Genomic DNA, 11,994 nt, shown 5'->3' with positions numbered 1-11,994 from the left:
AGTTACGGGAAAAATCTCCAAACGGGTGGAATTCATCCCAATAAAGGGAATAGAATGACTGGGCCCACTGAGCAACCGGAATCATTGCTTTCTGCTATGTGCCAAGCGTCGGATTAGAATCATCAGAAGGATTTATGATGTGAAACGTCAGAGGCATAGAGCTTTAGGACTGTTGACAGATTTGGGTGTGGAATCTGAATCCAATGGCTGGTTCATTTGGCAAAGATCAACATCTCAAAAATAAATCAAAGAGTTGAAGCAAATGTCTATGGAGTTGGGGGGCTTTAACCCTATATAGAAGTTCCTCCCCTCTCCCTTATAAGGAATGTTTTGATGATTACCTGATTGTGTATTTGCCGTTAAAAGGAACACTAAGTTAGGGTTTCCAAACTCTCCATGCTTATCAATTGGTCGCATCACATTGCATGATGGCATGATGGCATGATGAATCTTCACATACATGAGCATATGTTTATAAATGTCAAACATTCATGTTGAATCCAACATGTGGGATTACTTTGAGTGATTTCCATCAAATGACTCATATGCATTATTTACATAAAAAGTCCCTACACTCCAATCAAATGGATCATCCCTTTTATTTTTGGTAAGACATCTTCTCTCTTTAAAGAATATACACCAAGATAAAGGTTTTAATGTTGGTTAGTTGGGGAAAATCTCTGATTCCACTCATATGAGATTGGAATGGAGGCATGAATGGTATCCAAATAGTCAAAGACAAATGGGGGAAATTGGATTAGTTGTGGTGGAGGCTATTATAAGTAAGAGAGTGTTGAGGTAAATCGCCTCATCGATCACATACTGGGTCAATATTCCAAATAATGTTAGAAATGGAAATGAATCAAATAATGGCATTGTTACATATACATTATTACATTCAATTCATTTAGATTTTTGATATCTTATTATCCTTTTAACATTAATACATATTATCATCAATGGATATGGATTAATGATTGATTAATATATTGAAAAGATTATCATATCCATATTTCATTAGTTTTGGGATAAATTTGAATTATCCCAAACAAGTATGAATGTAGATTCAATTGGTAGTTTTGTTTATCCATTTATGCCTAGTGTCTACAAAATACTTCTTATCCCAACCACCAATCTATGGGGGACTCCATTGTCTACTAGTAGCTATGTTTAATAATATGATTCAATAAAAAATGTTTAGTGAGAATTTCACTAATTCTCTCTACATTTTAGCCTAATGATAGAGACATCTCAAAAAAACGTCAAACATACCACAAATACCACTCTATGTATGACCATGTTACTAATAATTCAACTCCTTTTGGTTTGTATAATTAGGCATTGTTAACTCTTTCATAGTGTCACCGAAACTCATTTGAAAATACCATTAAGAAACAAAGGAGAGCTTTGTGGATCTAGGTCTGTACTTCTTTGGTATAAATGATTCTAAAGTGAACGTTTTCATGGTCTTCTTGTTAATTAGTTTTATTGTGTGTTTTCCTCTTATGAATAAGCTATAGTTTAGACTTTGTACACGATGTTCTAAGATGGTAGAAGTTTGAGATTTGTGACTTCTTGTTCAATATTAGGGTTCGGATGATTAAACAATTTATACAATATCGTATTTTACAAAAATTAGTTTGTTGATTTCCAGAATAAAACCAATTGAACTTGATGCTAGTGGAAGATGAGTGAATTATATATGAGTTGTCTCTTATTTGTTGAAGATGAACTCATTTCATTTCAGGCATCTATAAGTTTGCTGGAAAATATAATCCAACTACCATAGGCCTCTCAAAATGTATGAAGGTACCCCATCTCAGTAACTCAATTTGTTTTTGGGAAGCAAATAAGCAAACATGATTCTCTCAAACGTAGATATGCGAGTAATATCTTTTAACCTGAATTTTTTTATTTTTTTTGTTGGAAGGACCAATTACATTTCATGGTACAATTATGAAACCGATCACCTTTTCAAGATTATCGGCGAAACGAAACGTTATTTTGGTTTGTATCATAAAATTATCACCAAACCCGGACCAATTTGCCCATCGGTATCAACACCAAACCGATATGCCTCATAAGACAAACTAAAAAGAAAAACAAAGAAAGCAGGAACGCATCCCCCTTTTGTGTTTTGTCTCGGCCTTAATTAATTACCGGCGTTCTACGTCGCCGGCAGCTGTCGATGTCAGTGCGATCTGCTTCTCCGCCACCTCTGGTTCCTCTCTGAACTTCTTGTAGATATCGCTCCTGTAGAACTCTCGCGTTCTCATAACCAGAATGAATGAAACCAATGCTCCAAAGGCGGACGCCGCCGCTAGTACTATGAAGGAAAGTCTGTAACACTGAGGCCCTAAACAAGTCAATTCTTTCACTGAAGATCTATCAAGGCCCTTCAGTGCTAGTTGCTTCAAGGCTTCCCTATCGTAAAGCTTCCCTGCGATTTTTACGTTGAGGATATAAGACCCTAATGGGCTAGCCAGTTGGCCACAATTGAACAATGTGGAGTAGTATTTGAGTCCGAAAAGCTCTGATATGATGGCGAAGAGCAGCGTCAATTGGGCACCGAAGGTGAATCCGACGATCACGGAAGCTACATACAGGGACCCTGGGAAAGGGATGGCAATGATGAGATAGCCCACGGAGGACAGGGCAAGGATGAGCGTCATCATTAGAGTCCGAGGGAATTTCTTATGCACCAGCAAGTATTCCGAGAAGAATCCGGCGAAAACTCTTCCGCAGTAGTTCCATATGCTTACCAGTGATACGAAGGAGCTGATGACGCGAGTTGGGTAGCCCAGAGATTCTCCAATTTGACCCAGATTGTCAATCGCCGTGAGGCAGCAACCAAGTCCGCAAAACGTCGCCAAGAACAGAATCATCATGTCGATGCTCAGGAGGGCTTGCAAGATTCCGTAATCTTCGCCTCTGTCTGGCTTCCTGAAGATGTTCCAGCCGCCGGAGCCCTTGGGTTTTTTGTCCTTGGAAGGTGAAGGTGAATCTGACGCCGCTGTATTTTTAGGGTCCTCCACCATCACGGGCGGCAACTCCTTGACGACGGCGATGCTGGAAGGAGGGTCGATGGGCTGTTTCTTGAGGATCCAGAGGGCGTATTCTTCACGAATAGAAATGCCGAGGGGGAGAAAGAGAAGTATACAAACGAATGTGGCGCTGGCGATGTAAGCGCCGTGGGTGAAAGCGATCTGCTTCTGAAGAACGGTAATGGCCATGAGAAAGATAGCAAGAGCGATGGAGACGTAGAGGAAGTGGTAGAAGACCCTGGTTTCATTGGGCTGACGAACCACCTTTATTGTTCTGATTATGTAGACGAAAATGACGGAAATGAATGCCGGAAGCCAGCCGATGAGGAGGATGAGCGATACGGCGTCGTCGCCATAGATTGCCAGATACATCTGGGTCATAATGGCTCCGCTGAGTCCCACATATCCCTTGAGCAGACCCAACATGATGCCTCGGCTTTCGGGGAAGTTCTTGACGCAGGTGACGAGAGCTCCTGTGTTGGCAAAGTTCTGAGAATTGGCACCAATACATATGAAAACGCCCATCTGCCAAACGGCAGGCTTGGCGATCTTGCCAGAGACAGCCAGCCATATGAAGAAGTAGCCGACGAAGTTGAGGGTAGCACCAACCAAGAGGACGAACCAGGTAGGAGTAACCTCAGCGATCAGGCCAGATAAAACTCCCACATTGGCACCGAGGTCCTTGCAGAAACCCAGTATATTAAGGGTTGTCTGATCATAGCCGAGTGATTTTTTTATCTGTTTAGAGTAGATCCCGAATAGATAAGTAGCTCCTGCTCCCGCCATGATCAGGAACGAAGCAAACACCATGAACCATCTCCCACGCACCATGTGGGCAGCAAATCCCCCGCCATCATTCCCAATCGCCCCCATCGTCCCGCACTGATCCGAACCCAATTCTCACACCGAACAATCACCCAAGTCACAGTCACAGCACGTCTGTCTCCTCTTTGACGAAGAAAGGAACTTAAATCAAAAGAATTTCAAAGCTATCCATGTACGGACGTTGTAGAGAAAATCGCGAGACAGGTGTGTCGATTTAATCCTCTGAGAGATAGAGAGATATAGAGAGATAAAGAGAGTTAACGGAAGAAACGGAAAGGGTAGAACGTCTGTGATGGTTTCGCCCAATTGTGTTAATATATGATGTTGTTCTCATTCTAAATCTGTTAGTGCCTTAAGTAGGAAACAGAGTGTCTAAATTAGCACTAATTAGTTAAGTTCTAAGTAAGTAACTAATTAATCTCTTTCATGATAACCCACTTCATATGATAATAGTATTATATGATTAGGATTATCAGGGATTATCAGCGGTATTGCCGGCAACAGCGATCCTATATTTGCAATATGAGCTTATGAGCTCACCCAGTCCACAAGCCCCCCGTGACACAAACAAACATGTGGTGGTCACAGAAGGTTTGGTATTTTCCTCGTGAACTCACACACCATGAGTGGACTTTGTGGATCTTACTCGTAGTTTTTTCCTTCACTTTTGGCTTCTTTTTTCTCGTTGGGGTCCGAAAGCATCATTGAATATGATATGACGATGAACATGTGGAAAATTGACTTGGGTCAAATCGCTGTGCGGTGGAACGATATCATCTGGTCTTTAGAGGATTGTACTTTTTTTCATATATTTTTTTTATTAAATAAATATTTTTAAAAAAATTCATTTTGAGTATTGAATACACTAGAATCCCTAGACCTTCTCTTAAAGATGTGACGGAGAGACAATGAAGGGAGCATAATTATCTACTCTCCTGGGTAGAGGATGGAATTAATTTTGCTAGGCTAGTACCTCTGATGTGGTGGTGTCCATATAAACTCCATTAAATCTCAACCACACAGGAGAATGATTTGGTTTTCGATGAAAAAATCGATTTATTTCACTTACAATTGGTAAAACTATACATTTTTTGAAATCATGTGGCATTGTGGTGTCTATCCAATATTGGGCACCACAGATATCACTATCATAGACATATCATCAGCTTAGCAAAATCTGTATAGATCGAAACTTGAGTTGAACAGACCCATATGGAAGGTGAATAGTAATGTATTTGCCTTCTTTGCACGCATTCAATATTTAAAACTATGGGCATTTTTTTTTTCGTGAAACAAACTTCTGTACATGGTTTTAGTGTCAGTATCACATACAGGTCTGTTTACAGAACCATTTTCTGAATTTAATGCATAGACCTGATGTCAGAATTTTGAAAGACAAAAACAATAAAATCGAAATGCATTGCGCGATTGGAGTGGTATAATGTTTACATGTCAAACCATGAGGATAGGGCAAGGCATTAATGCAATGGAAACAGAAACCATGAACAGAGGTGAATGTCAGAACTCAGAACAGAAGAAAACGTTTTTCCTTCTTTTATGGTTTTCCCTGGAAGTAGGTCGCTATCAATACTAAAATTTCTCTTATCCAATAGTAGACCCAAACCACTTGGAACTTTTTTTCTGGTGAAACCTCCTACTCAGTCATCTGGTTTTAGAATACACCATGTGAAGTGGGAAGAGTCCAATACAGTTCATATGTTGAAAGATGGAGACTTCAAATGTTCTCTCACGTGAACCTTAGCTAAGTCCAATACAATTCCTACCTAGACATATATTTTATCTTTTGTTTAATTTTTTTTTTCAAGAAATCATGAGATATATGAATAAGATGGTTGACTCAGGGGAATTGTGTTGGAAGCACAATTATCTTGTATGACGTGTATCTATTTTTGGTGGTATACAAAAAAAATTTTCCATCGTTATATTATCCAACTCATGATATATGAATTATTACATGTGAGAATTGAGAGTGGCGAGTACAGCAAAAGACTTGTTCACTCAAAAGATCTGAAAGTGGGGAATACTGTGAAAGATTTCTCCACTCAAAAAGAGTGCTGGGGCCACCAATATTGGAAGAAAAAGACACCCACTTCTTTGATTTAATAATACATTTGTTGTAATAATAATGGATGTTTGACAAAGGGAGTTCGACCATAATCATGATCCATTGAATCTAAAGAAAGTAGCTCAGTTGATAAAGACCAATACCTCGTAAAAAAAGGAGGTCATATTTTTAACCAAGACTTAAGATAATACCTGCAACAAAAGGATACATATCTATCTCAAACTAAAATAAGGAAATCAACTGTCAATAAGCTTATCCCATACATATATCATCTCATTTAAGAACCATCAATCTTCTACACAGTTGAATCTTAAATCCACATGCACCACCTGGTCCTCCACACAAGGTTGATCTTAATTTCTAGTAGTCACCGCTGGTAGTAGGAATATACAAATTCTGTGTTATAGCATGCAGCACAATTGCCCCTACTTTCACTTGTAAGGCTAAAGAACTCCCCATCAGATGCTATCCTAGATGCAGAATAGAATAGAGATGATGGTCCAATATCTGACAGGCTTGTGTCCTCGATCCCAAAATGTAATATATATAGCACTAATTTCCAGATTTGTGTCAAAACATTCAATTGATCTAGGATAAAAATCCATAATACTGCTTCAGTGAATTGATTGCTTGGAGAAACATTCAGTTGATCTATGCTAAAGTGTACAAGGCCACCATAATACTTCGTATCTGATATTCCTGCAGGTTGAAATAATGCAAACTGAAGAGGAGACAACTTATAACACAGTTCTTTAATCATTTTATGTCCAAAACAACAGGTTTTCAAGTATATTTGCAACTTAATAGAAGGGAAAGAGAAAAGCAGCAGCAACTTTAGTTCTCTACGTATGATTGATGCATAGATAAAATAAAATTCAAAATTTAATTGAAAACTAATCTAATCTGATTGTTGAAGATGACTCCATAGATAATGTGGACTGCATGAGCTCGAAGTTGAAGTCAGAAATTGTTAAGAAGATCCCCTTCAAAGCTCAATCCTATTTCAAGGGCTAAACCTGGTCCAAAATCAAGTTAAGAACACAAATACACAGAAACACAGCCTTATTATGCACTTCCTCATAAATCATTCACATGTGATATACACATGCAACAATGAATTGCAAGAACACAACTAAGGGAGTCTATCATAGCAACAATTTTTTTAGCCTTTCACTTCAGCCGCAACTACAAGCAAAAGCAGCTTAAAAGCTTAAAATAGCAGTTCGCAGTGAAAACAAGAAATGCCTGTCTATTTGAAATCTCATTAGGTTAGGTTCATTGTGACTTCATTGATATCGTGTGTTTGTTTTTTATTTTGCATATACCCGGAAAAAATAATAATCTCCATAAGACCGTATTCCCATGGTATACCACTCAGTACAAGTAAGCTCAAGACCTATGGGACCTTACTGTGTAAATGCCAAAAACAGGCCAATGTGTACGAGGTAATAAATGCTCGGGTAAAAGCTGACTGGGAGCGTAGGCCAGAAAATGAAAGGACACCCAAAGGAGTATTGCGAAAGATTTCTCCACTCAGAGGAGTGCTGGGGCTACCAATATTGGAAGAAAAAGACACCCACTGCTTTGATATTGTGATACAATTGTTGCAATAATAATCGGTGTTCCACAAAGGGAGTTCGACCATAATCATGGTTGACTGAATCTAAAGAGGCTAACTTAGCTGGTAAAGACCAATACATTATAAGAGAAGAGGTCACATTTTTAACTCAGAGTTAAGATAATGCCCATGACAAAAGGATAAATATCTGCCTCAAACTTATAAAATTATGTAAAGAAATTAGTTGTCACAGGAAATTATATAAGTTTGTCCCACACATATATATCTTCTCATTTAAAAACCATCAATCTTCTACACAGTTGAATCTTATCCCCACATGCACCACCTTGCCCTCCAAACAAGACTGATCTTTCTAATAGTCACTGCCGGTAGTAGGATTGCCCTTCTGAGGGCTACTTTCACTTGTAAGGATAAAGAACTCCCCACCAGATGCAGCAACTCCTAACCTCCTTGTGAATAGAGATGATAATATCCAACAGGCTTGCGTCCTTGATCACAATATGTAACATATCACCAACTTCCAGATCTATGCTAAAATCCATAATACTGCTTCACTGAATTGATTGAAGAAACATTCAGTTGATCTACGCTAAATTAAGTGGACAAAGCCACCATAATGCAAAATGAAGTATTCAGTTCTTTAATCATTTTATGTCCAAAACAACAGATTTTCAAGTATATTTGCTACTTAATACAAGGGAAAGAAAAAAGCAGCAGCAATTTAATTTAGTTCTCTACACATGATTGATGCAAAGATAAAAATTCAAAATCTCATTCAAAACCAATCTAATCTGATTGCAGAAAATGACTCCATAGATAATGTGAGACTGCATGAGAAGTTGAAGTAAGAAATTTAATTAAGATCCACCTCAGAGCTCATCCTATTTTAGGGGCTAAACCTGATCCAAAATCAAATTAAGAACACAAATACACAGTAACACAGCTTTATCATGCACTTCATCATGAATCATTCGTATGTGCTATCCACATGTTACAATGAACTGCAAGAACACAACTATGGGAGTCCAACATGCCAACAAAAATTTCAGCCTCACACAGTTACACTTCAGCCGCAACTCCTAGCAAAACCAGCTTAAAAGGCTTACAATAGGAGATTTGCAGTGAAAACAAGAAATGTCTACCTATTTGAGATCTTATCAGATTTTTAATATCAGGTTAGCCTCACAGTGATTTGAACAATAAGCTTCGGTAGTCCATTCATATTCTTCCATGCACTATCAGAAACACTGGAAATTCTGAAAACAACGAAGTCTCCCACCGGCAGCTACACAAGTAGATCACAAGCACCAGGTCGATAATTCATGTTCAATGGTGAACCACTAAATCAAATATAAAGCAAATTTATGGGAAGCTCAAAAGAAAATTGATTCCATCATCATCCATTATCCTGTAATAAGTCTCTCAACCATTCTGTCAAACAAATGGCACGCATCGCATTGAATGCACAACCCATGAAGTATAACCATATGCCCAACTTGATAAGCATGATTCTCAATTCACAAATGCCATCAAAGAGCAAAACGTATCTTTCAGACATAGTTCTCAACAGAAATTAAAAAATTACCTGGAACCGCGTAACAGAATTAAGTTATCTGATTTTCTTAATGTTAAAGAATTCTAAACTCAAACACATAACGTTGTCATTAAAGAACACAAAATTCAAACAAAAAACATTGTTCTAACATGTAAATCCAATTGTTTACAGCATAACAGAAACTCGGAGATGATGTTCAGACTTTTTCCTTTTTATGAAAAATTCTGCTCCTGAGCTTCTGCTCTTTCTTCGTTTCTTTCAAAATTCATTTCCGAAATGGGATGCTGCCCTTTAACAAGCTTCTTGGCTGTCCCTCCATTGTCTTCAAAATCAAGTTGATGCTTGCAAGCCTTCACATCCAAAATCTTCCAAGGCACACGCATTTTAAACAAACTTCCTGCTTTTTCCCCGGTCCAAGCCAGGCTTTGGGCCGTTTGGCCAAAAAAAAAATCCATGGGGTTGCTAAGCATGGTAAGTTGGTAACCCCATGAAGGTTTAAAGTATCTATGAAGAGTTCTTTATTTTGATCTATCACTCTAAGAAGTTGATAGATGCTAGAAGTTTACTCTGATCGGGTTTTTTTTAGTAAGTGGTCAATTCTACCATTAATAATATGGTCGACCCCAACAATAGAGAATTATCGGGTCGAGTCGTTTACTCATCCGGTTAGACCAGGCTATGTGGAATGACCATTTTTATCATTAACAGGTACATTCAATAGAGAGATGTATCAATGATGTGTATTTTATTTGTTGAATCCAATATGGATACGTATTGACTAGTATCAGATCTTATTGTATTGGAGAATATTTTAAATCTTGATCCCCATTACTATGGAGTAAACACCTGATAATAATACATGACTAGGTTTTCCGGTTACCTAACTAAGAAAGTGGTAGTAGGGGGTGTCAATTGGTCTCATTCTAGGTTAATGGAAATGTTTTAAATATAAGATCCACAACCATTAACTACCGGTTCTAATTCCTTAGTTGTTCCAAACTCTATTTAATTTATCTCTAGATTAGTCCAAAAGAAGATGACTTTTACCCCAGAAGAAGAAAAAAGATAAAAGATAGTGACTAAGAGCAATATTGTGGAGTTTCATTTGTCTTGGAGTGACAATTATGACCAAAAAATATGTTCCATAGTAATTTGTAAGAACTAAAACGTAAAAATAATAAAAAAAGAAAAAGAAAAAACCATTAACTACCAGTTTATTGGACTCGGGTGATGTTTGAGAAAATAAAATGTTCTTAGACTTTCTTGAGTTTAATTTGCTAATCAGGGGCGGAACCAGGATTCAATAGGGGGCAATAATAAAAGTTCAGATTGGAGAAGCACACCTACATATATTTTATGGGGCCCACATATATTTGATAAAAATAGATAAATTATTAATATTGGTATTTTTTTTCCAACAAGATATAGGTAAATTAAAGCATCAGTTAAAAAAAATACACGTGACTTTAACCCTAAAAAATTTGTAAACAAAAAAATAAAAAATTTAAATAAGATATGCAAACCAATGGTAGTTAGTTACCTTACAATTATAGACATTTTATTTACAATATAAAATTTATATCAAATAATAAAAATTGCAAAAGAAATACAAAAACAAAGAATATAAAATCAAATAAAGAATAACATAAAAAATGAGTAAAAGATAAAAAAATATATAAATTGAAAAAGAGAAAGAGAACCTAATTGTGCAAAAGATTTTTTCCCAAGTTTTCCTTAATCCGCACTTATAGAATAAATAAAAAGAAGAAACTGAAGAGAATAAATAGGAAGAAAAGAGGAGAATCAAAGAGTAAATAGGGATTGATGAATTAATTTCTATTAGAAATGACATTTTGAATATTTAATAATATATATATTTCAAATATTTTCCTTAACCCACATTTATTGAAGGAGAATATATAGGAAGAAAAGAAGAGAGGGGAGAATAAATCGGAATTTAAACCAACGGGGTTGGTCCAAGTGGTATGCAACTTGGTCCTGCTTAAGCAAGGTTCGGTATCGAAACCTTGTGGATGCAAAAAATCCCCGCTGGGAGATTCACCCACCACAGCCAGGTGTAAGATCTGGGTCGAACACCGGATTAGTCAGGGCAAAGCCTTGGAACTGGGGTTGGCAACAAAAAAAAAAAAAAAGAATAAATCGGAATTTGAGGAGTTAGTTTCCATTAGAAATGGCATTTTGAATATTTAATAATAAATTCTTTTTAAAAATTTCCCTTAACCCACGTTTATAGAAGGAGAATAAATAGAAAAAAAAGATGTGAGAGAGAAGAGAGGGGAGAATAAATAGGGATTGAGGATTTATTTTTTAAATAGGGATGACATTTATACCTATTATTTTACCTATAAAATTTGTTTTCAAATTTGAGGAGGGGGGGGGGGAAATAGTGATATTTCACATGTGAGAAGAGAAAAAAGCTGAAAAATATTTTCCTTAACCTCCTCTTTTTTTGCTCTTTGTGTGCCTATAGTGTATGTGATGGATACATTAACCTTAAAAAAGAAAAACTCATCAACGGGGTTGGTCTAGGTGGTAAGCTGCTTGGTCCGCTTAAGCAATGTTCCAATCTTATGGATGCAAAAAATTCTCGGTGATAGATTCACCCACCATAGCTAAGGGTGTCGATTCGGTACGGTAACGGTAATTCGGTACGGTATGGTACGGTATTGAATTTGAAAACCTCAAACCATAACCGTACCGTACCATATTTATACGGTGCGGTATGAAAACGGTAATTTAAAAAACGGTACGGTATGAAAACGGTATAAAATCGGTATGGAAAAACGGCACGGTTCGGTATACGGTGCGGTTTTGTTACGGTATTGTCTTGCTTCTCTGTTGCCCTCTTCTTCTTGTTTTGTCACTTGTATTGGGTTTTTTATAT

General features: G+C 37.2%; 1 protein-coding gene across 1 annotated transcript; it reads right to left on the bottom strand.

The window, feature by feature from the left end:
* Positions 1 to 1,866: 1,866 nt before the first annotated feature.
* Positions 1,867 to 4,166, bottom strand: LOC149021859 (protein NUCLEAR FUSION DEFECTIVE 4-like). Its single transcript, XM_089147200.1, has one exon. It carries the CDS (start codon positions 3,915 to 3,917, stop codon positions 2,157 to 2,159), a length of 1,761 nt encoding a protein of 586 aa, XP_089003326.1. The 5' UTR covers positions 3,918 to 4,166; the 3' UTR covers positions 1,867 to 2,156.
* Between the last annotated feature and the right edge of the window lie 7,828 nt (positions 4,167 to 11,994).

This window comes from Hakea prostrata, chromosome 3, assembly GCF_041222555.1.
Source record: "Hakea prostrata isolate BN-2017 chromosome 3, UWA_Hpros_2, whole genome shotgun sequence".
Classification (NCBI taxonomy): Eukaryota; Viridiplantae; Streptophyta; class Magnoliopsida; order Proteales; family Proteaceae; genus Hakea; species Hakea prostrata.
This window is presented reverse-complemented; position numbering and strand designations above follow the sequence as displayed.